Source organism: Colletotrichum acutatum, assembly GCF_030867785.1.
Source record: "Colletotrichum acutatum strain CBS 112980 chromosome Unknown BDZ83scaffold_48, whole genome shotgun sequence".
Classification (NCBI taxonomy): Eukaryota; Fungi; Ascomycota; class Sordariomycetes; order Glomerellales; family Glomerellaceae; genus Colletotrichum; species Colletotrichum acutatum.
In genome coordinates this window covers 278,944-302,835 of record NW_026849042.1, presented here as the reverse complement: position 1 = coordinate 302,835, position 23,892 = coordinate 278,944, and the positions used below count along the sequence as shown (strand labels likewise).

Here is a 23,892-nt window from a genome sequence, read left to right as displayed (position 1 = left end):
GCTTCCCGTTAGGCTGGGCCGGGTCGGCTGTGCCTCGGCGTCGCGGCGTCGCTTAGCTCTTGAGGTGGGGTTCGGCTCCGGAGGTGTCCCGGAGCCTGGTTCGGGGTCGGCTTGGTCGGCCGACATCAGTCCGGTGCCCGACGGCGGCTGTGAGGCCATCGCGGATGCGGGCTCCGGCAAGGGGAGGTGAAGAGTTTTCGGCTGTTAGTAATTTGGTGGTAGGCTCACTCATTCACTAACAGCAGATGCCAAGAAAAATTAGGCGAGAGGGAAGTTGAAAGCAGGACTCTTGTCAACAATAATCTATACTTACTTCTATAGATTTCTTGGTTCTCCTCATGAGTTTGCAAATTCCATAGTACATAGTAGTTCCCTTATCCTTTCTCTTTTTCAAGAAACAGAAACATGTATAAACTATCAAAGCAGCATTCTAAGAAAGTGTCGGATTGGAAGTCCAATTCGACCTCGAGGCAAGGGGCCCGCGCAGGGGCCACTTACGGGCCGTCCTTACGATAATCGCGGCCTGCCCAACCTGCGGTTGGAACCTCCCTTTTCCACATTACGCAGAAGTTAATACAGATCAATTGACCTCTTCGTCACCCCACGGTTCGAACCAAAATCCCTGTGATAGGCATACCAACAGAAAGAAAGAAGAGAAAAAGGAAATGCAGGACTATAATCTAACACAACAGGAAACTTTCAACAAAATGACACACGTTGACAAGTTCACTACTTATTAGTTACGAGAGCTTTATGAGTAGTTACAAGGCATGGATCTTTTATGCAAGATGCACAAATACATTCACAAGATTACTAAGATACGATGTCTTCGCTCAGTCTTTACTGTATTCAGCTCGAAATGCTGATAACACGCACAGTCTTGTTCTGGGACGTTAAGGCTTTCTTGCATGCTTCCGTTTTCGAATACACCACAGCCAGCCTCGGGCGTGATTCGTTGTGTGGATGCAAACGGGTAATCCAGAAGCTGCTCGGGTTTTGACCAATAGGGGAGCCCAATTCCCAGCTGAATGTTCCTCCATGCCGCTTCTTCCGCGCTGTCACACTTGAACATATGCTGTGCTTTTAGTCCCAACTCGCTACAGGGTCGTAGTGGAAACTCTCTGAAGACTAAAGCAGTCCAGCCGCAACTTCATCACCCACGTTTCTTCCACACATCATGTTCTGAAGATATGATTCGACTTTCGAGTTTCTTATCACACTCTAGATGGGTTCACCACAGCCAGCCACAACCTCCAGCTTCAGGTTTGCGTGGTTCAATTGACTTTCTATTCGTAAATTAGAGGTAAAGAAGCGGACGTGTGAGAAGTATAACTAGACGAAGAGTTTCCCCATGAGCAAATGCTTTTTGACTACCTATAAGATACAACTCTCAACAGCAAATCCGAATACTTCAAACGAATCTTATTTTTTTCCATTTTCAATCTTGTCTATTCCATTCCAGAATGGCTCAAACTCAGACCTTCAGCCTTTTGCAGGATGCCGTTGCCAAGACCCAGCAGCAAGCAGTCCTGGAGTCCGACATTCAGGGACTACACGACCACATTCTCACCCAGCCAGGAGGAGAGGGAAAGCTTCGGCTTCTGGCTGAAAGCGTCAGCTCGCCTGTTACAACCATGGCCACAAACGGTGCTGGCGCATTCAAATCCAAGATGAGCGCTACAGGCTCTCTGATTAACCTCTGGTTCTACCAGCGCGTAACCGTCAAAGTCAATGTCAACGGGAGGGATAGACAGTTTACCGCAAACCTTGGCGGGCTCTCGCCGGGCTTTCCGGGTGGTGCTCTTTTGTGAGTTGAAAATCATCAACATCATTGGACATGATACCTGCCACGAAGCATGATTCACTGATTGTGCGGCGAACGCTTTCATAGTGGAGACCTCTACTACGATGATATTAATGATGTCGGTGGCGACTACACCGTTCAAGCTGGCTCCATCGGAGTGAGTATTTATCTGCATCACAAAGCTCTGGCCGAATCCTCGCTTCGTCGGGGCATAGAACGCAGTACACTAACAGATGTGTTATTACAGCCATGGTACTCGGTTCAATTCTTCCGGAATAATACACTCAAGATGTCGTTCCAGGCTGGTAACGTGGGATGGTCCACTGGGGTAACTGGCGGCACCGGGTCTTGGGACTAGCACTTCATGTAGTAAGCAGAGGCTGGGAGCACTCTTAGTGTTTTCAAGCACAGAACAAACGCTAGCTTTGATAGGAGGGTATGATGCTTGAGTCTTTTCGCACCTTCATTGATGCGTAATATACTTTGATTCACTGCGTCTATCTAGAAGATGTCCATCAGGCGGCCAATTTCCTCGAGTGTAGCATCACACCCCTCCGTAGACATTGATACGCCAAGAAGTACACCGTCGAGGTGCATGATGACCTTGTGCTTCTTGGAGACTTCGGTAATCTTGTCTGGCTCTGTCCTGTTTTGCAGGGGGGCTTCGCTATGTGCGGGTAGTGAGAGTTGCCATTTTACGCCTGCTTGGTCTCAGCCACTGTTAAACTGCCTTACACTGGCAGCACTATGATCATCGTGTAGCCTAATGCTGTATTCATCCCTATACTGCACGTGTAGATTGTCATGATGGCAAAGCAAGAGCAGATGTTGTAGAAGGTATAGAAAATGCAAGTAGCCAATGGGATGTGGCTAGCGACAAAGCGACGACCCTTTGAACTCAGAGTAGAAACAAAAGCCACCCTAGAAGGCAATGGTCAATGTCTACTAAGCAAGTCTGTGAAGACAACGTCTAAGCCACTTTTTTCTTTGCCTTATCGAGATACGGTACATGATGTGATTGGAAAGCGTGTCATGTCCCAATTAGTGCTTTCCAAAGCCTCCACCTTTTAGCACCTTCATGGCAACTATTTCTTCCTAATTCTTTTAGAATGTTCACACACCTTGCTTATTGATGGCCGGTGGAAGTGGTGAAGAACTTAGAGCAAGGGACGTTTCCAAACCATCAAGAATTCAAGGCATCTCAGGTTGAAGGAAGGCAGGAGCCCCACGAAATCGTCGCTCCTTCCCAGAAAAAGGTGAGGTACAAAAAAAAGAAAAGTAGAACGGCAGATTTGATCTCTTGCTTTTCCATTTCAGAAAAAAAAGAGCGCCCCCTATCCTCCCTCATTTCTTCAACTCACCCACTCACCTCGACGGCCCTCGCTCTTTAGGCCTACCATATTTTTCCACGACTCTCGCTGTAACTTCATTTTATGAGCCCGGTTCAATCTAACTCCAGGGGCCCTCAGCAGTCAATCGTTACTTGAGGTTATCGATGACTCTATCCTAATCTGAGGTAAGAAATACCATCCACATTATTCTGAGGGTCGCTCAAACCTGACTTTGCCAACTACTATTTGTCTAGCTTCTCGGTCATTAGAAGCCCGTCAGCTTTATTCAGACATGTATTGAGCTACTTCTGTGAATCGCGTTCAGGTACCTAAGTCTATCGAAAATATCACAGCTCCCAATCCCGATTCTCGGCCGAGCTAATACGCGGCGCGTCTAAAGGATGCATAGCTTCAACGTCGAAAGAGGCAACCGCACGTCTCTGCATCAGCAGCTTGCGTTCTTGGCATTGACCAATGCAATCGATAACTGGAACTCTCAGTGTCCCCGGCTCGCTACTCAGCTGCTGGACGACAAAGACCAATGCCTCATATCCAGATGCTACGAGGCTCACTTGATGCCGACGGCACGTTCCTTCTGGTGGAATGGAGAAAACGCCAATATAGCCACTTCTATACTTCTCCTTGAGATGCATCCCTTGCTCAAGAAGAACTATTGGAAGAATAACAGGATCCAGGCTAGCGATATCCTCAGAACTTGGCGCAAAGACGCTGCCCGCCTCTTACCATTTGATGAGGTCAGCAACGAAGAGCTTGGGAACACACTTGTTGAAGAAAGAGAGGATGAGACAGAGGAAGACTCTGTCGAAGTGGACGGGGATATCCGGATTCTTTCCCGCTCCCTGCAGCAGCGTGGAATGAACGACCAGAGCGATACAGAAGAAGACACTGAAGACGTCATTTTCGTTGCAGAACGCCCTGCTCCAAGTAGCAAAAGAAAGGCGGTCAGCCCATTGAGCCCAGTCATCACACCGAAGAGAGCGAAGCACCATCAGTCTGTCGACAAGTCCGTCTACGACTTCGAGGACTCCGACAACGACATCGTTGTGAGACGCCGAAGACCTCTGACGGAGTCTGCAGGTCTTCCTAGAGTATTGCCCGCCGATGCGCTCATTACACCTCCTCAAAGCGACGGATCTTCACCCACGATTCTGATCGACTCCGATATCGACGACCAGGAACCTCTTTCAATGGGAAGACGTCGAGGTCGTCGTCTTCTTTTTGAACGCAAAGAATCGCCCAAGCATTTGATGGAACGTCTGTCGCCACTCGGTCTCTCGCCCATCCGGACCGTCGCAACTACCGAGCCGGTCGAAGCGCCCAAGGAGAAACATAACTGTGTTGCGGCCCTCGAGGACCTTTTTGATTCCGTCGATAGATCCCGTGATCAGTTCACGGGAGAGGAGTGGGAGCAGGCGGATCGTCAATTGAAAGAGATCGGGAAGCGGATGAAGAGAATGAGCAAGATGGCCATGACTAAGAGAATGGACAGGAGTCCTCATGCCTGAATAGAGGAGACTTGGGATTCTTGATACAAACCAGTTGGGGCAAAATTCAGTATTTGAGCAAAGTGGCTTGCATTGAGTCGTCGGAGCAGCCTTAGCTGATAGATTCCGGTACCTTAATAAAGGGATAGAGTACAAGATGTTTCCAGCAAATGCACGAAGTACACGGCTTTGAGATTGATGTCAAGCCCTACATCATCAAAACACAGAGATCAAAGAAGACAAACAATGAATCCATAAAGACATTTGCAAAGCCAGCTTCTGTTTGTGCAAACACCAAACCACTGGGGGGGCAATGACGATTTCCATAGGGCAAAGACCGATTCATCGCGAAACCGAGGAACGACGCCAAGCCCTACAGAACCCGAGTCACTGCGCTTAAACAATGTTTCCAACCCATTGTGTCCCACCCTTCGGGAACGTTTCAGCGATCATTCCTGTGGTGGTGCTAAGACCCCGGGTTTGTTTGCATTTAGCTTCCCCCGCCCGTGATAATTATCAGATGAAGAAGGTTGGACACGTGCGATGCCGAGCCACCTTATCTCACTCTCACTCTCCCATGAGATCGGCGCGTTACCCTTATGGTTACATTCTCCCCCAAGGTAGCCTCAACCCTCCATTTTCTTTTCCCCGTACATAGTGATCCGCGCGGCAACACAAAAGTTACACAAACATGGCGGAGTCAATCACCGCAACAATGGCCGCGAGTCGCAAGAGATCAAGGCCCGGATCAGATACCACCAACACCACCAATACCACCACCTGCAAGACGACACTAGCTTCCATCAACTTCAACGACAGACCACCACACCCCACCACAATCATCTCTTTACCCAAAAATGAAGACGAAGTCGAAACCCTCCTCGAGAAAACAAGCGCCCTCGCCGACGTAGTCTCCCACAACCGCAGCCTAGCCGTCTATACCGCCTTCGCAGCAACGCCCAACCCCAAGCGCGACCCCGTCGCCATCGCAAAGAGGGAAGCCGACGTGCGCGAGCTCGAAATGTACGACCGCTTCGAGCAGATCGGCTGCCAGCCGCAGCTCTGGATGAAGCTCGACGTGCTCAAGGACGTGAAGCCGCTCGACAGGGAGAACAAGAAGACGGCGGCGCGGTACGAGGACATGGCGTCCTGCGTCGACGAGGTGTGCGGCACAACGGGCGCGACGAAAGAAAATGTGGCGTGGATCGTGGAGAATAGGGAGGTTGTGCTGCCGCTCGTCAAGTTTTATTTGAGGATCAAGAGGGCGAGGAGGAATCTTTCGGGCGGGCAGGCGTGTCTTTCGAGTAATGAGCTGGCTGAGTACCAGACTGTCCGCAAGATTCGGAGTGTGTTGGGTGTGAGAATGCAGAAGTTTCGGATGGAAAAGGCTTCGGAGAGGAGGCTGAGGGGGTATGATGTTGTGCTGTTGAGGAGGCAGAATGAAATGAATGCTATATTGAAGGGGCAGCGGGATCGGGATGGGAAAAGTGACGATGGGTTTGTTGCTGATGGTGGGGAGACGAGGGCAAAGCGTCAACGTTGCTGAAGAAGAAAGTCTTCGGCATCATTAAGAGTAGCACAGTAACAGAGAAGACAACAAACATTAGTTTCGGATTCGTCGATAATCAATCATCATCTCGACCTCGGACTCATTACTTTCCTTGCACTCTAGAAGTCATGCTCTGCGCCGCGGTAGATTTGGTCTCACATTCAATCCGTATCTTGAAACCTTATCTCAATTGGGTGAGCTCGAATTTCCATTTTCATGAAATGCTCCTCCAAGCTGGGCCTTTGTGTCATGAATTGGCTTAACAGAAGCTTCACAATCAACAATCATATTCAGCTCAGTATAAAATAGGTTATCAAGAATATTTCCCACTGGCTATTCTGAATCAATTTTCAAAAAAACAAAAAAAAGGAAGGAACGGAGGAGGAGGAATATCAACCTTATAATTCACGCCCCTATTCGGATTCGAACAGCGCGCCCCTCGTTTCCAGCACGGAAGTCATTGGAGTATTTCATTTACTATCGACTCTGCTTCAGAGTCTAACCACCCGGCCAATTGGCCGGATGGGTGCTGGTGACAGATTCGACGTTGAACGGGTATAGGTAGAACACTGGACCTTCACCTTACAGCATCCCTCATGAAGAAGTACTCACGGACGTGTGGATTCCGGTGTTTCACTTCAAGACTTATCTAATCAAGGCAAAATGAATTGATAATTCCATTTATCTTCATATTTTCCCGTCATTCAGGAAGAGCAAACCAGGGTCGACGACATTCCTCCTTCTCGCGATGTCAACCAAAGACCCCAGTCCACGATCATGACTTAGTCAGCCTATACCCCCACAAACGCCCGGGCTGCCGTGCCGATCAGTCCGGCTCCTCCCCACCCCGCGTGCCCGCCTAGCGCGAGCTTAGCTCGCCTCTATCTTCCGCCTTATGAATACGCGTACCCAAATTGTTCATCGCCAACTTCCCATGCTGGAGCTGATACCCCAAAGAGCAGTAGACGAGAGGCAGAAGAGCAGGAGAAGCTCGTCAAGAGAAAGACTGCGAGCTTTCTATCCTCTCACAAGCCCCTGTGGTCTCGACCTCTTTGCCCCTGCACAGCTTCGTTCTAGTATGCCCCAGGTTTCCAGACTTCCCAAGCTTACTTCTCACTCACAAGGTTTAATGTTCTCGGATGCTCATCGTAAGCCGCACTTCCACGCATTCAGCGGGAACCCTCGTAAGGTGGTATCCCTTCTCTTCAAGGGATTTGCTCATTGGCGTTCACGTGGTCTAAAGGAGCGCACGAACTCAATACGAAGTAGTGTAAGCGCCGTGCTAATAGCATTTTGCATTTTCCATTTTCCTGATCCTCTACACGTAATCCTGACTCTACTCGTCCAAATGCTAGGGATCCATGGGACCTGTATCATCTGGGCTGTGGTCCCTTCAGTATTCCAGTATTACTTAGGTGGTCCCTTTTCCTACAGAACTCTTTGCATCCTTAGTCTTTCTCGCTAGGCGGTTATGATGACTCTAGTGACCCTCGCCACCGAGACCATCCAACTCCTTGAGCACAGAAGACTTAGTGCCGATCTTCTTCATCTGCGTGTCCTCAAGCTTTTCGCCTCCGGCCAGTCTCATCTCGAGATCCTCGATCGCGCGGACCTTCTTCTGCAAACTGCGAATCTTCTTCGCGTTCGGGTTTTGCGAGTTGTCGGCGCCGGGGCTAGTCACAGTCACCGGTGTGGCCTGCTGAGGCTGCGCGTTAGGCACCTGCGGTGCGCCATTCTGGCCTCGGTGGGTGTTGCTCCTGTTACGATGCTGACCCGCACCGGGGTTGCGAGAGTGGCTGCGGTGTCTGTGGTTACCTCCGGCACCGCCACGGCGCTCAGGGCTGCGACCCTCGTGACCAGAACCCGCGCCGAAGTCTCGGGGAGGCGGAGCGAGCGAGGCACCGCCGCCATTCTGGCCCTCGGGGTTGATTTCTCCGTCCTTCTTTCTGTTGTTGCGCTTCTTCTTGTTCTTGAGCGCCGCCTTCGACAAGTTTTCATCGTCATTCGGGTCGGCTCCGGGAACCTTAGGAGCAGCACCAGGGACTGCAAATTCTGCACCAGGCACACCACGGCGGGGGCGTCCGAACCCGTTAGGTCCAATGGGCGCAGATCCGTTGTTCATGCTGATGTGGGCCGCGCCGCCCTCATCCTCTCGCTTGAAATGAAGCGGGGTGGCGAGGCCACGAGCGCCAGGGGGGCGGTAAGCTCCCGCGGGCTTGCTGGGCGTCTTTACGGAACCCAAGTAAGTGGCCGCGGAGGCGTGGGGAGTGGGAACCGGGTTCAGAGGATCTCCGCCCGCAACCTTCTCAACAGCCAGGGGCCTCCAGACAACGTGGTAAAGCTCAACCTTGTCCTCGTTGTACATGAGAGGACCGCTGACGTGCCAGAGCTTGATGCCGTTGTCGACACGGAGACGAGGAGAAGTGGTAGCCGTCATGATATAACGGCTGTCGGGACTCCACGTGCAGACGCTGGGGTTGCCACTCTCGATGGTGTGGAGCTTGCGGAAATCCTTCTCGAGATCAATGACATCGATCTGGCCAGCCAGATTTCCGAATCCAGCAACAAGCGCAAATCGTCCCGTGGGCGAGAAGATGATGGTATTGCGAGGTCCCAGGGGGAACGAGTGCTGGGCAACGGCGCGGTGGTTGAAGATGGTAGTCTTCGCAGGCATGTAGCCATAGACGACACCAAACTCCTTGGAGTTCGGGGACCAGGTCACATCGTGAATTGGACCCTCCTTGTCGAGGCTGACGCGGGCGTCGAAAGAGCCATTGACACTAAGCAGGTAGAGTGTGGTTTCGCCGTAGTAACTCTTGTTGGACTTGTCGACATCGGTCTGGGCCAGAACGAGAATGCTGGTTCCCAATTGGTTCCACTTGAGCTGGACCTTGTCGCCCTTGAAAAAGGTCTTTTGAGAAATGGGAGCGTTAAACTGGGGCACGTTGTAGACCTTGACGGCAGCGGGTTGTCCCTGAGGAGTGCTTGTTAGCATGTTGAGGAGCTCAATGGCCCAACGCTAGACTGCTTACCTTGCGTTCAGGAATGAAGACAGCAACGGAGTGGGAACGGCCGGGAGCCAGGGCAAAGTCGGCGACGCCCTCGACTCTCAGCTTGTTCCAGACGGTGCCGAGATCGTGACTTTCGTAGAACTGGACTTCATTGGTGACTTGGCGGGCACAGAACTTCTCGTCGGCTGTGTACTGAAGGTTCCAGCCTCCCTGCGACTTTTGGACGTACTTGCCCAAGGGCAGCTTGTCGGCTCCGGCAACGCCATCTTCGACAGTGCGCCAAACCTTCAGGTTCTTGGTCGCATCTCCGTTCTCGTCCTTGCCGGGTCGCTCCCAGGTGACGAGGAAGGTGCCGAGAGGGGAGAAACCGAGCTCAAGAACATTGAGGATGGGAAGGGCAAGAACCTGCTGGCCAGTGGAAGCGTCGACAACGGTAACAACTTCGGGGCTCGCCCAGGCAAAGTAACGGCCACAGGGTGAGTATGCACAACACCGGAGGTTCCCTTCAGGATTGGTGAACCCAGAGACAGGCTGGTAAGACGGCGCAGCATCAAACAGGCCGATGCCCTTCTGGGTGCGGTAGGCAAACTGCAATTGTGAGGACGCCATAACTAGTGAAAGTCACAGTGTGTATCAAGAGCAGAGAGTGCCGGGTCGGAAGGTTGACGTTCTTGGGTGGAATTGATGGTTCTTCTTCAGTGGGCTCAGAGATCAGAGGTGGTCGTCGAGATCGGAGTCGTCGAGGTAGACGGACAAAGGCAGATGGCGATGGCTCGAGAGCTTTGCTTGTGCTGCTTTGCGATGGACGGAAACCGTGGATTAACCGGGGGGCGGGTATTCCGGCGACGTCTTGTTTTTTCTTTGCAGCAAAGGAAGCTTTGTTGATCTGCTGATTCGCAATCGGTGGCAGGGTGTTTGTGTTGATGTTCTAACGTCGGATATGGATACTTGAGTATACCACAGAGCTGGCGTCGGATGTTTGCTTTGAAGCTGGTCGACGGATGACGTGTGAATCGATGGTCGATGGCTGACGAGGCAGTCGTGATTCAGAGCGGCGTCGGAATCGAGATGCAAACACACGTGCAGTGACAACGAGGACGGAGAGGCAGACGACAGCAATGACGACTGGCTGGAGCTTGAGCCGTGAGGCTATAGGGACCCGAGGAAGAAAAATAGGGAAGAACGTGAGGAAGAGGGGAGAAAGGGAATGGGAGGAGGCACCCTGAGGGGGGAAGATTGGCGTGCAACGGTGCGTGTTGTTGTGTGGGCTGGAGGAGAGGAAAGGAAAGGGAAAGGAAGGGGAGAGAATGCTAAAGTGGGATTTTGTGAATATTTTTTTCTGCCTTTGCCAGTTGCGCCCCCTGGTCCCGTCGCCTGCGCGGGTTCGCCTTGGGTCTGGCTGGCACACCCTGGCCACTTTTTTCTGTCCTTTTCTTTTTTTCGGCCTGAGCTCACTTCACGCCTCACCATGGCTTCAGGGCATCTTGGGGGGCCTTGTGGAAGTACTCCAGAGCTGTCACGCTGTACGATTAATGGGCAGGAGGGCACCCAAGCACTCCCGGTCCTCAATCATGTTAGGCTCCCGACGGTCAGACGGCCCACTCAGAGATGGGAGTAAGGTACTCCGTACGGATACGTATCTTGCCTGAATAAGGCGTCTTAGGTAATACTGCCAGCGCACCTCTCAAATCCCACAAGTTTCAAAAAGGATCAAATTGTTTGCTGTTTGTTGTCAAAAACCAATGTGGAAGGAGGTAGGGCAGGCACGATACTTTGGTCGTGAGCAGTTATTCGATGCCCATGTCTCTATCAGGCTGCTTAAAGCATTGAGTATATCGAAGCCTCTGCAATAAGGTAGGCAATGCAGCTGGCTACTTACCTAGCATGCAGCAGTTGAGTAGCTGGAACGACAAGGTGCAGCTTGGAAGCCAAGCCACACACACACGCTTCCACACTCCCAATGCGGGCCGCAGCCGGACAGGGCAGCGCGGCGTATGGTGCCGTCCCCAAACCCCATGAATCCCGGGTCCAGCCGTGGCCGGTGGACTCTCCCACCCTCACCCTCTCACCGCGAGAGCTGGAAGTTAAGGTGTGCTTTCCTTCACTTGGGCTTTGAATTACCTAAGGCATTACCTACGCAGTAGACGTGAGGTGGACATGTGGCCAATCACATGTTTTCCATCCGCTTACGGCGCCGGCACGGCAGAGACGGGCGTTCCTTCCACCCTTCCACTGCTCCCCAGAAAATGGCTTGATTGGCACTGGCAGAAATGGTCCAGTGGACTTGCAGGTGAGACTGAGACCTCCAAATGCTGCGCCGTTGCCGTATCAATTCTGCATCTCCAGGAAGGCGTGTCTTACTCATCGCTGCGTGACTTCGTCTATTGGCTGGCTGTGTTTTCCTCTTGTCCCACATCTGACCAGTTCCAATTCCAGCAAACAACAATTCCCTCTCAGTGTCCAATGACCTGAACAACAAACCACCGTCTGCTCATTCTTCCATCTACCGTCTCTTCATCTTGCCGGCCTCGAATTCTGTCTCAATAAAAGATATTTAATTACAGGGTTACGTGCTCGAGCCAAGTACTACCCTCTCCTCCGGTTCCAAGCCGCCGCAGCTACGACAGGGTCAAGAGTCAAGCCCTTTGGTCCTATCCCCCCCCCCCCCATCCCGCTCAGACTTCAGCATGAATTGCCCATGTTTGGGCGTGTCGATTGTTCCTCCGCATGAGAGCAACGGAGATTGCGATCCACTCATGCTCCTCGCCCTTGTTCTCGACCCTTTGGCTGCGGGGATCCCAGCACCAACTGCCTTGCTGGGATAGAACCTTAGATAGACTGGCCACGATAACCTCATTTCGATTGACGACAAGGGTGCATCGATAGTATTGGCGACGGTAGACAAATCAGCCACCATCGATCATTGTAGCTATCGGCAATCGTTTCTGTCTAGCTTGAGCATGGCCCACATCCCACGGTGCCTGCAATCGCAGGAGGCTGACCAAGACAGCAATTAGGGATTGGTGAGGCAGGAGGCTACTTTTGCCGCGAAAATCATCCCGCTGACGCAAGAATATCCAGCCCTAGTCGGAATCGTAACTCATGTTAGGCTTCGACATGGCTCATGGACTTGCACCTCAGAATTCTCAGATTAGCGAGATGCTCCTTCGAGCCCGCTGCCGAACCGGTTTGCACGACCCGTTCCTACGACTTAACGTCGTATAAGTCTGGCTCCTTTATCACCGCATTGGCGCGGATGGGAGATCTTGGTCAAGACGGGCCTTCGATTCTGAAAGGACTGCTGCGTCGAATGACAGGTAGAGGGTTCAGCAGGTCGTCGTTGCGGCTGCTCACCCTCGTTGTTACTAACTCTCCCGGGTGAGGCTCGCTTTGCGGCATCGAAATCACAGCCAGTTCAATATCATAATCTGACTGCTGCGGCTCATCTCTTTCTGTGCCGGGAGTACTTCCAGGGGTCGATGCAAGCCTCGCATTCGAGTCCGCTGTAGTGTTTTGCAGTCTTATCCTGTTCCCCGCCGCTAGCTTGGACTGGCGATTCATGCCCCAAGATGACAGAGAGTCTAGACAATCTTTCGATGCCTTCCTCCACCAAGAGAGTCCTGCCGTGGAAGAATTAGACGATACTCTTGTCGCGCTGCGCCGCTCGAGCAGGTGGTTAATTGAAGGGAAGCAAGCGCAAACTATGCCAATGGCGAGCTCTCCAGTCCTAACAGAATTGTTGTCAGTTGAAAGTGTTACCTTGTTCACAATTTCTTCAAAAGGCGAAGACTCACACAGTCCAGTCAAGAGGGATGAAGTCCACAGTCGGGTCTATGGTGTCCGCGAATTTTATGGTGAGGTATACACGATACACCGTCACGGCGAATGCTACACCACCTGCGCCTAGAAGTGCCACAACCTTCACCTTTCTGGCGAACGACACCCGCAGAGCCCAGGTCAAAGGTATAGGAACAACCAGGATCATAAGATCCGACACAATCGAGATGGAGCCGTCGTATAAGAAAAGCTTAGTTTGGTTGATGCACTTGAAGTTGACAACAGTCGTGTCCCAAAATGCCTGAACCGGGATACAAACGAGAGTCTTCGCGACTTGTGCCGGTATATAGCACAGAAGAAAGAATGCCAAAAGAGCGTGAAGCGTCCGAGCTACGTTTCTATCAACGGAGAAAACGCGGACGGTGAGAAGTAGAAGAGCCGTTTTGGTGAAAAAAGCTGCCGGCGAATACAGGAGGGAGCTGATATACAGCCACTGGAGATTTTGCTCTTAGTACGAAAATCGCCATCGTGTTCCAGGAGTTTTTACCTTCTGGAGCTCAGTAAAGTTGCCAGCAGTAATTTCCCAAATGTGGAATCCTTCGCCGAAATGGAGTTCTTTTCATCTCGTCAGCGGATGCTCGTTTTGCTCCAAAACACACGAGCTGTTCTTACTGATGAAAACGGTCGAGTTCAAGAGCACGGTGAAGATCTAACACAGTCAACATCTGCAAGCCATTTAGCTCAGACGTCGTGAGCTCACCCATCCAACTAGGCAACTCCCTGTCTCACATATCAGCACAAGTCAAACTAGGTACTTCAGGTCAAGACCTACAATCCTCCAGTCGAAACTTTCCATTCACTAACAGCTTGACGTAGACCCTCAACGCAAAGAAAATCACGACAACGATCTGGATGAGAACCATGTAAACCGTGTGGAGCATATGTCCAGCGTCACGCGGGTTGTCAAAATTGGGCGTCTCTCCGGGGGGTGGTGGCGCCGCTCCGATCGAGCCTGTATTGGTGCTCATCACTGCTCGCTCCAGCCCATGACGGAACGTTTTGTGTGCATATCGATGCGCTGGTTGACGGCGACGGGTACAGGAAGCTCAAGCGGCAGAATTTCTTACCACGAGAGCAGACTTTTCCAAGACGAGAACGAAAGACGATTGCATCCACCCGACCGAAGAACCGCGGACCCCTCTGTGTATATAGAGATCAGAGGAGGTCACCTTCCCCTGGTAAACACGTGCCGCAAGGGAGGCTTGGAGAGGGGGTATGTGCTCTTTGACATGACATCTCAGCATTGAGTTTCGAAATACTGACGATAGCACAGGAAAGGGACGGGGTAAGGTCTCCGCGACGAGCACGAGTAAGCCAACGCGGCCCAGAACTCGTTCGGCTCGGTCGGAGGGACTCTCCGGCCAGAAGTTCGAGATGCAGCTTGGAAACGACTCCCACGAGGAGGGGAGGTAGAGAACTTTCTTTCAACACCGGGTGGATTGACCAATCCTTATCCTCTGCGGAGAGGTCTCGTCTCATGCTTGAGACCCATGAATGGCCCGTCGACCCCAACCTTTAGAGGTTCTGGAACAGAGGTAAACTTTATCTACGGACGGACCCTCTCTCGGTCGGGAACACCGTCGTCAAACGTCTTTTTCGCAATGTTGGACCATTTAGCTGCGCGGACAGGCAATAGATCATGCTGGCTGACAGGTGGACCTAGGTTGAGCCATGCACAGTGAGGTGGACTTGCCCGCCTCAGTCTGGCATCTTGCGCGTTTTTCGAGTTGGGATATCTTTCGACCGGACGACGTCTCAGCGTGCGATGCATCGTAGACAGAGCCCGGCAGTCTGGTTCGAAACCGTGCCAAGACAAACCGCCCGAGATTTACAGCGACAGCTGCCGTTGAGCAGCTGCACGGCATCTACACAGCTTGGGACAAGCTAGCGAGGAATCTGATCAGATAATCAGGAGCCGAGCTGATAATTTTTCGACGAAGCCGCGAAGCGTACGGCATTATGAAGCCACTTTCAAGTTACGAGATGGTGTAACTCTCGCCATACTCTGGTCCCGCTAGTCACAGACTATCCACTAGGACCAGTTCACGAAATGAAGCTATTGGTATACCTCTTCCGGCCAGACTGCAATGTGTCGTCGTGACCAAGTAAGGAAATGTTGGCGTAGCAGCAGAAGGTGTCTGGTAGGTTTCTCCTGCGTGGGGTGGCAGAAGCTTTCCGCTGTATACGTCCGATCTGGAACCAGAGACGACGAGGCCGGAATCGCTCCCCAAAAATTGGCTTCTAGAGCAGCCGTCGAACTTCGAATCAGCACATTGTGGCTGAGTGGCATCACCTAAGCATCCGGCCGACAGGTTCACACCGGCACCGGGCACTCTTGATTGCTTTCCAGTATGAAAGTCCACAATATCTAGCCGTGGAAGGCGCGGAGTTTGGGCAGATAAGCTCGTGGGGGTGGGCATGGCACGTGTCGAGTAGCGGGGAGGTAGGGTCCGGAGGAAGGCTTTAAGGCAACAATCACTCGAGAACTATGAGCTCTCTGGATAGAGCTACGAATCTTTATGTAAAGCTGACTCATCTAGGGCACCTAAGGCATAAGGATCAAGAGTCATGTCCTCTAGCCTTTCTCGTTGAGCTTTGCATGTTGTTCATATGATGCTTGTCCAACTCTCGAGACGTTGGGCCGCAGCTGCAATGAGGACTTTGAAGAAAGTGCCCGTCGCCGCTGTCTGTACGCCCGTGACTCCGTATCCTATGTCATGAACCCTCTACGACTAGGTGTCTCTACGAGTCAGGGAGCTTCAACGGCCTAGACTGAAGTAAAACGATAGAGGAATCCGAATTTCTCTACCTCCAACTCATCAAGTGATCGCGCCATACCCGTGCCCCGCGAATAGGTCAAAGCGTGACCTAGATTCTCCGCATATGGCAGCTAGCTATGTACACGCATCGTGAAGGTTTGCCGGAGTTGGCTCCGCTCGGATCGGAGTCTCCTCTACTGCAGTTCATGAAGTTTGTCAATGAGAAGATTAGTAGGGTGTGGGACTTGACTCGTTTGCGAAGCTTGATCTTTCTTTCGTATTTACTCGTAGGCTTTAACGACGTCGCGTGTCGTGATGGGGATCAGGACGTGACTCGTTCCCAGCTTGTTGAGTGATTCGATGGTGATCTTGCTGTAGAAGTTGAGGAGACTCTGGCAGTGGTTCCCATTGACCATGGAAGTAAGGCATTGCTCAGATATTCAAAATCCAGTTCCTCGCATTTTCGGTTGTTGGAGGAGCTACATAGCGAATACCAATTTCGATACGACATATCAGAGAGGCCGTGTCACCTTTGAGATCTTGCTAAACATTGGTATCATTTCGGGAGGCGAGTGCCTCGTCACGGCGAATATTCTCAAGAATCCGCAAGAACAGCCTCTATCTACCAGACCACTGCTCCCTCCACCCGCCCTTCTCAAACAACCACAGCGCCTCCGTCGCATACGCCCGACTCCCCCTATGCCCACCATCCACAATCGCCGCCTCGGACAAGCTCTCAAGCACGCGCCCCTCCTGCACACTGCTCCAGATGCCGCGCCCCAAGCTATCCTCTTCGCCGTTGCCCCATTCGCCCTTCCCCAGCCTATACAGAATCCGCCCCAGTGTCTGGAACGCGACGCACCGCTGCGCGGGCACGGCGCTCCGCGCATAGATAGCCAGCTCCTCGATCGTGTAGCCCGCCGCCTCGGGCGCCTGGCCGTGGTGGTGCAGCCCCTTTGACGTGGGGATCGACCTGCTCAGGCGAGGGGGGATCAGCCCGCCCTTGAAGTCGAAGCGGAGGGCGGCGATGGGGAGGGAGGACTGGCCCGGGTAGTAGGGGGATTCGCGGTCGGCGGGGGAGTCGACCGTCGGGATGGGCGCCATCCAGGCGAGCTTGCTCGGGTCGGCGGGGAGGTTGGGGAAGAACTTTTCGTGGAGGGTCTGGAGGAAGTCGGGGTGCGAGGGGTCGAGGTCGGGGAGGGCGGGCGCCTGGGGGAAGTGCGTCTTGTCGGGCTGGTCGTTTAGGGGGAAGAGGTCGGCTGGAGGGGCGGCGGGGGCCTTGTCTTCGTGTGTGTGTGGAGGCTTTGGTGGTGCCTTTGCCGTTGGTTCGTCTTCTTCGTCTGCGAATGAGACGGATTTCGGAGCCGAAGTGGGCTTTGGTGCTGGCTTGGGTTTCGGCGGCGCAGAGGTATCCTCGATCTTGATCTCTGGTGCCGGGGCCGGCGGCTCCCTCTTGGTATCGTCCGCGGGCGGATCAAAAGGATTCGGGCCGTGCTGCTCGTCTATGTTGGCCCTGCCGAGGAGACGCTGGATGAGGGACGGGTCAAGAGAGTTCAGCAGTTCCTGCCTTTCCTGTGCAATGTCCTCCGGGCTCATATCTTCCAGCTTCTGCCTATTCTCGCGGTCGATTCTCCGTCGCTCGGCGGCCTCGAAAGACTTTTGTGAGTCTGCGGCGACATCGTCGCTGGACTTTGGCTGGATCGACGAGGTCGCGGCTGCAGCTTGCGCACCTGTCGTGGGCTTGCCTTGCCGTTGCTGCTTGAAGGCCGAGACGCGGGCTGCGCGCTTCTTGTGTGCGGGGAAGCCTGTCGGAGCGGCGTCGATGTCGTCAAAGACAACAGGTTTCGCAGGTGCCGTCTCCTTTTCGACAATATCTCCGACTAGCATCATCGGCCCCATGTTTGCGTTGTTGGGGGGGGGGGTGAGAAAGGGGGACTTTAAGAGAGAGCAGGATTGTGAGTTGTTGGCGATTCACCAGTTGAAGTGGTGGTGGGTTTACCAATCATTATTTTTTTTTACATTCGATCGCAGTCCAGAGTGACGTACCTTTTCTTCTTATCGGGCTGTAGCTCTGCCTTATCAGATTGCACACCCCCAGGCCCCCTGCTCAGAGGCTCCATGCCTTTTTCGGAACTGCCCGTGCGGCACCCCGAACACAAGCTCATTTTCAGATGGGAGTACGACGGGGAACCAGGGTCACCGCGCCAAGGGGGCAGATGCATTTGGGGGTCGAAAATTGCCGCAAATCAAAATTCCGGGGTCTCTGTGAGCGCGTGCAACTCCGGTCGCAAGTGGGAGAGGTGCCGTATGAAATCAATAACTACTTCAGTTGTCCCGACCAGGGAAGGAAGTGCAACGGCGATGGCGGCTGGCTACCAGAGATGGAGGCTCATGAAGGGAGGGGGGGGGGGGGGAAACTCGTCCTAAATCCCGAGAATGCGCCGTTTTAGAGTTGTGGCTGACAAGCGGGACTGAGCCACATCAAGTTTTGCATTAGCGTCGATCGTCCGCAAAATTCCAGAAAACTTTGGATGGGCGGAGAGGCGGACTGGCGGGCGACCATGCCTGGGGTGCAGTGCAGAAAGAATACGTTGTGCACCACAGCATTGTGTTTCCGTTTGATTGGCACAGCGTCGCTTCTTGATGAAATAGATGAAACTCGTTGGATTTGTTTGAGAGTTCATTCGGAAGATGCATCGTCAATTGTGCACGACGATAAATGTGTATATCTGCAGATATGCCTAGTTTTGTTTCCGTGACGGCGCTGCCGTGTCTCTCTTGACGAGAGATTATTGCATACAATTAGGTTAGAGCATCCGAAAGGAATTTCGGCTGGAGAATGCGCGTACAGTACCTTCTGAACCCCCTCCTTTCTTCTTTTCCTCAGCCAACCATGCCACACGAGATACAAACAATTGTCGTTTATGTCTCGCTGATGGAAAGGAATGTTCGGGTGACAAAAGGAAGGATTATGCACGTTCTTTCGAACTTGTGGCGTGTTGCAGAATCTGCAACATGTCTTTCATGTCCGTAGCGCACCACCTAGCAGCATCTGTGTGTTGCCCGAAAAGAAGTGCTTTGGCTGCAATGATATGCTTGTTCCGAGAAATGCACGATGTCAATGAAGAGAAAATAGGAGGGCTCGTACACCAGCTGTAGATATAATGAGTTGCGCCCATAGGAATCGTCAATGAGGCTCATGGGCCTGCAGTGCTCTCCTCCATGATCAGCGAGACATGCAGAAGGGGGGATCGAAATAGTACAGATTATAGAGGATGCCCTGCGCCGTTGTGCGCTCCCCTGGACGGTGGGGTGAAAGCCTGGAGGAGATCTGGCTGGACCATGAGGTGAGGTGTGCCCCCGGCCATCATCTCTCCGTTTCGCAACCCCACCCCCTTGGCTACTTTCCAAGTTCAGGCTTGGCTGTTGCCCTCCAAACCGGACTCGTTAGGTAAGCATGCATGGTATCCGCGAGGTACTCCAAATGTTATGTGCTGCGTACGGAGTATGGATACCTCTGCATCGGGCTCAGCAGGGTGGGTGTTGGGTGGTTTGCACAAAGATCCTTGCACCGGCCGCGGTTATCTGGGACGCTAGGGCGGAAATGGAAGCCGGACGTGGTTCAACGTCAGACGCGCAGGATCCACCTTTACCCACATTTGAACGTTGCACCGCTCCTCAGATTGGCGGGAACAAAAGGAAAAAAGGCTGTTAGGACAACGAGAGGTGGCACATCTTTGTACTCGGTACCTGCGCCCGGACCCGTGTTTCTCTTTTTTGGCGACATTTCTTAGCTCCGAAAAAAAAGCTGCAACCACCTGCACCTTGCACTTGCACCTGCACCACACAACCGGTCCCCCTTTCCTGTTCGCTTGCCGATGGCCGCCCATGGGAGAAATTCCACGACCCCTTCTTTCCTTCCTTTCCCCACGGCTCGGCTCCTGCTCCCCTCCTCGCGCGGCTGCACGCACTGGGCTGGATGAGGTACCATCAACCACCTGCACCCCCCTCGCATCCCCGTATCGCCGCGGTGCCTCCATGTCTTGGGTCTTCCCAAATCATGTTACTGCATCCAAAAGGTGTACCGTATGGATACAAACACACACGCCGCATGAGGTGCCGCACTACACCATTGTAGTTACTACTACCTCATTGCTGGAGACAACCTACAACACTAGAGAGTGCCTGCCGCGGCAAGACTTCCCTTCCCATCCCATCCCGTCTCATCGGCCACGACGGTTCTTGCTGGCTGTTGATAGCGAGTTGACTTCCAGGTTCGCCCTTTCCCCAAAGTTACCTGAGCTGAAGGCTACGACTTCCTCGCATCGGGTTGGCCGCTCGCCCTGCTTTTTGCCCTGCGTGGTCTGGTTCCGGGCGGCGTACCTTCCTCTTGTACCCTGGTCTGCCATAGTGGTGTTTATTTCCCCCTTGTCGGCTGTTGGCGAGACATGCCCGTGGTTGAGCATCCCGTCCGTCCTTGGCCCTTGACGGAGGAAGAGGAGACACCATCGTCAAGCGGAGAAAGCCCCAAAAAGCCGCCGACGTGTGTTGTTGCTCTCTCTCCCGTCTCTCTCTCTTTTTCTTTCATGGTGCTTGCCTGCCCGGTGATGGGCAAATGATGGGGGTGGGCGTGCTCCCATTCCCATCCACCCCGTCCCGTCCATTGTCAGTCAGCCTGTCTCTCATATTACCTTACCTGAGGTTCCTTGCCATACCATCCCGTCATCCCGTTCGTCCATCTTTTCTTCCTGCGCCTGGCCCACGTTGGAGGTTTACACATCTCTCTGCATCTTTGGTCCGGCTGTCTCGACCTTTCGTGCTTTCCTCCCTGGGCGGCCCGTTCTCGAGGTGCCATCGCTTCTTGTCATCTTGGTGTTTCCCCCCCTTCCCTTCCCTTCCCTTTCCTGCCTCCCCACTCCCATTACTTGCTGAGGTGAGGTGCAGCCGAAGCCATCCCATGGTTCACGCCCCCCCTTTGGCTCTCGCTCAGCACGGTAGTCCACTCTTTCCATGTTGTTGCCATTCCCATTTCCCTTCTCCCGCTCCCATTCCCATCATTCCCAGTTGTTCTCTTCCTAATGCCTTTTCCCTCTTTTAACCTTGGCTTGACCGTGACTGACCGCCCAGCCCATCCCATCCTATCCATTCCCATCCTTTTCCCGTTCCCTCCCCCCATAATCCATTCACCCGCCCCGTCCGCGTCCTGTTCTTCTTTCCTCGCCGTGCTTGCCCACCCCGTCCACGTTCCTCGTGGTCCTGAGGCCATCTGATCCCGTCGATGTGCCCCCCAGCCTAGTCCGAATCTCTAATTCGGCTTTAATAATAAAATTTCCCTCCCATTCACTCCTGCTGAGGCCATCCACGTCTGTTCAGTGCCCCGTTTTTCTCGTCTTGCGCAGCAGCCAAATGTCGGCCCAAAAAATTATTGTTGTTCCCCCCAAAAACGTAGCCATCCCCATCTCCTCTTTCGACCTCCCATTCTCCTCCTCCTTTTTCCTCTTTGCAACTACCACGACACTGCAAATTCGACTGCAGAATCGCCAAATCCATCAATCTCGACATTAATCCCCATCGTCGACATCCTCAAAAGACTACTGTTTTGTTTGGCTCATCGAGCTGCACTCTTTGACAGTCGCCAAACTCCTCTTTTCTGTACACAACAACCCTTTTTTGTCGATCAAAGGTGCCAATTGTCGTCAAAAAAACACGCCTACCGATCATTGAGGTTATTCACGAGTTCCCACCTTTGCCAACTCCGCACGGCCACACCGCAGGTGACCACTGCTCAATCGGTGCAGCAGTCTCCTGCCTTAGCCAACCTAGTCCGTCTACCTTACATAATTCCGCGTCTGGCCCCAACCTACTTTCAGCCAATCCGAAGCTACGCAACCTTAACGTACCAAAACGCGAACCCACCTCCCTGTCAAAAGGGAAAAAGTGAGGTCATTCAGGACGAACCTCTCAAAGCAACTCACCACGCGACTACAATCGAAAATTATTCGATGCACTCTACCTTCTGTGGTTAACAGTAATTCCACGGTATCAGACACTGCCTTGAGCCTTTTTTCAACCTCAGTACCCTCTCCCCGGTGCAGGTGTCTGTCGAAGTAGCCTCCGAAGACCTCTTTTCGGCGTGGTGTTACTTTGGTGGTGGAGGAGAGCCAGCTATGCGCGACAGCTCCTCACCTGCACTTTCATCACCACCTTCCGGCTCTATTTCAGACCCCGGCTCGCCGTTATTCGGTCGGCCAAACAACAACGATATGGATATGGACGAGATCATAGTAGATCCCTCCCAACCTCGCTTCGGTGTCGTCACAGGAGACCAACCGCCTCAACCGGAAGTCCGCCTTACCGCTGCTGGTTTGCCACGAAAGAAGCCTGGTCGCAAACCTGGCTCTACCGTCAAGCCTAAGAACCCCGACGAGCCGCCCAAGGTGCGCCGACCTCGAAAGCCTCGCGATCCCAATGCGCCGCCCATTCAAAGGAAGAGAAAGTCGGCACCTGCTGCGGATGCCGATGCAGGCTCAGATTCGAAGTCCCTTGCCGCCGCAGCCGCATCTTCCTCCACGCCGCCTCCCTCTCGACAGACCAAGATTACAGACCTCGTTGGCATGAGTTCCTCTTCCCGACCTGGCTCTGCTCAGCCCGAACACACAGCGCAAAAGGCACCCAAGCGGGAGGAGATGCCGCGTTCAATGCAAAGCATCTTGAACGCAGAGCCCGAGCCCGAGCCGAAACCACAAAATACCGTTCTCCCCACGCGTACTAGCGGACAGGGTTACGATCCTATCCGTGGGAGCTACGATCCAGTCAGAGGCATCTTTGGTAGTGCCTCATCTCCAAGACCCGCAACACAAACTGTCAACCGACCTAGCGCGTCTCCCTCTATCGCAAGCTTGGTAGATCCGCCCACGCAGAGTGTCACGTCGCCTTCCGCACAGAATTTTCGCATTGCATCTACTGCTCAGTCACGAACTGAGAATGTTTCTGTGCCAGCATCTCCATCATACCCTGCCAGATCAATTCCTCAAGCGATCTCAAAGCCACCTGCCCCCGAACCGAAGAAGGCCCTCGCACCCCCGCCAGTTCCAGCTATCAAGGCGGACGCGAAGCTGAAGGATGCTGCGTCAACTGCTGGTTCTGTCGCCAGCAAGAAACATTCACCAAAGCAAAAGCCACAGAAGTCCGGTGTCTCTTCACCGAAGCTGAATGCTTTGGACGATTCTCGTGATATAGTCGGAGATCGTTCAATTCTCGACTTTGGCAGAGCCGAGACTGGTAAGGAGTACAAGGCCCCGGATATTGTCCTGGACATTCCTATCAAGCCCGGCGATACGAATATCTACGTCAACGTGATGCGTATGGCTGAGGAGAAGTATGGCTGGGATGCTCTGCACCCTCGCCTGGCCGAGAAGCGAGATCGCAAGGCCCGCATTGCTGCTGCCTCGGCTGCCTTGGAGAAAACGGCGTCAGGCCAGGAATCTGGCGACGAAATGTCCGAGGACTCAGACAAGGAAGCTAGTAACGTGGAGATGGGCGGTATGACGAGTGGTGCCGACCTTCCCGAGAAGCCGAAGAAGAAGAAGCGCAATTTCAAAGAAGACGAGTACGACAAGGATGATGACTTTGTCGACGATTCCGAGCTTCTGTGGGAGCAGCAGGCGGCTGCCAGCCGAGATGGCTTCTTCGTGTACTCTGGACCTTTGGTGCCAGAGGTTGAGAAGCCTGCGGATACAAGGTATGTTGCGTTCACTCTCATTTCTATATTGCATAGGTCACTAACATATTCCAGACCTGACGGACTGCCTAAGCGTGGTCGTGGAAGCAGAGGCGGCCGTATTGGCGGCCGTGGCGGTACGACTCGAGGCGAAGGCGGCACTGGTCGTGGGGGCGGACCAGGCTCCCGAGGTGGTCGCGGATCCCGAGGCGGCTCTCTTACTCGCAAACCGCGTATCACCAAGTCTGAAAAGGAGCAGCTCGAGCGCGAGAAGGCCGATCGCCAGCGACAGGCTGAGCTAAGCGCCAAGTCTACGAACGGCTACTCACTTCAGCCGCAGACGCCCTCCTTTGCAGCTGGAATGGCAGGCGCGTAG

At 53.3% G+C, this 23,892-nt stretch overlaps 9 protein-coding genes across 9 annotated transcripts; 5 read left to right on the top strand and 4 right to left on the bottom strand.

Annotated features, from left to right (window-relative positions):
• Positions 1 to 1,074: 1,074 nt before the first annotated feature.
• On the top strand, positions 1,075 to 2,643 carry BDZ83DRAFT_792606 (uncharacterized protein). Its single transcript, XM_060515765.1, has 3 exons — positions 1,075 to 1,807; positions 1,892 to 1,961; positions 2,052 to 2,643. Exons 1-3 carry the CDS (start codon positions 1,464 to 1,466, stop codon positions 2,160 to 2,162), a joined length of 525 nt encoding a protein of 174 aa, XP_060364859.1. The 5' UTR covers positions 1,075 to 1,463; the 3' UTR covers positions 2,163 to 2,643.
• Positions 2,306 to 2,610, bottom strand: BDZ83DRAFT_752379 (uncharacterized protein; the record flags this gene model as incomplete). Its single annotated transcript, XM_060514194.1, has 2 exons — positions 2,306 to 2,471; positions 2,540 to 2,610. The coding sequence occupies 2 exons, from the start codon at positions 2,608 to 2,610 to the stop codon at positions 2,306 to 2,308; spliced, it is 237 nt and encodes a 78-aa protein (XP_060364860.1).
• A 1,028-nt stretch (positions 2,644 to 3,671) lies between the features above and the next one.
• Positions 3,672 to 4,763, top strand: BDZ83DRAFT_621965 (uncharacterized protein). The gene has a single exon (XM_060508302.1). It carries the CDS (start codon positions 3,711 to 3,713, stop codon positions 4,659 to 4,661), a length of 951 nt encoding a protein of 316 aa, XP_060364858.1. The 5' UTR covers positions 3,672 to 3,710; the 3' UTR covers positions 4,662 to 4,763.
• Positions 4,764 to 5,236: 473 nt separating this feature from the next.
• BDZ83DRAFT_621964 (uncharacterized protein) lies at positions 5,237 to 6,288 on the top strand. The gene has a single exon (XM_060508301.1). It carries the CDS (start codon positions 5,332 to 5,334, stop codon positions 6,184 to 6,186), a length of 855 nt encoding a protein of 284 aa, XP_060364857.1. The 5' UTR covers positions 5,237 to 5,331; the 3' UTR covers positions 6,187 to 6,288.
• Positions 6,289 to 7,669: 1,381 nt separating this feature from the next.
• On the bottom strand, positions 7,670 to 9,809 carry BDZ83DRAFT_577912 (eukaryotic translation initiation factor eIF2A; the record flags this gene model as incomplete). The annotated part of the gene is made up of 2 exons (XM_060505073.1): positions 7,670 to 9,163; positions 9,222 to 9,809. 2 exons carry the CDS (start codon positions 9,807 to 9,809, stop codon positions 7,670 to 7,672), a joined length of 2,082 nt encoding a protein of 693 aa, XP_060364856.1.
• Positions 9,810 to 12,845: 3,036 nt separating this feature from the next.
• Positions 12,846 to 14,005, bottom strand: BDZ83DRAFT_532244 (uncharacterized protein; the record flags this gene model as incomplete). Its single annotated transcript, XM_060503328.1, has 6 exons — positions 12,846 to 12,927; positions 12,995 to 13,470; positions 13,525 to 13,592; positions 13,650 to 13,686; positions 13,738 to 13,757; positions 13,810 to 14,005. Coding segments are annotated over 6 exons (879 nt in total), but the record flags the coding sequence as incomplete, so codon positions are not given.
• A 2,244-nt stretch (positions 14,006 to 16,249) lies between these two features.
• Positions 16,250 to 17,742, bottom strand: BDZ83DRAFT_621946 (RPAP1-like protein). Its single transcript, XM_060508300.1, has one exon. The coding sequence runs from the start codon at positions 17,693 to 17,695 to the stop codon at positions 16,415 to 16,417; it is 1,281 nt and encodes a 426-aa protein (XP_060364854.1). The 5' UTR covers positions 17,696 to 17,742; the 3' UTR covers positions 16,250 to 16,414.
• A 1,889-nt stretch (positions 17,743 to 19,631) lies between these two features.
• On the top strand, positions 19,632 to 20,501 carry BDZ83DRAFT_327996 (uncharacterized protein). The gene has a single exon (XM_060502401.1). The coding sequence runs from the start codon at positions 19,685 to 19,687 to the stop codon at positions 20,282 to 20,284; it is 600 nt and encodes a 199-aa protein (XP_060364853.1). The 5' UTR covers positions 19,632 to 19,684; the 3' UTR covers positions 20,285 to 20,501.
• Positions 20,502 to 21,963: 1,462 nt separating this feature from the next.
• On the top strand, positions 21,964 to 23,892 carry BDZ83DRAFT_577850 (uncharacterized protein; the record flags this gene model as incomplete). Its single annotated transcript, XM_060505064.1, has 2 exons — positions 21,964 to 23,537; positions 23,592 to 23,892. 2 exons carry the CDS (start codon positions 21,964 to 21,966, stop codon positions 23,890 to 23,892), a joined length of 1,875 nt encoding a protein of 624 aa, XP_060364852.1.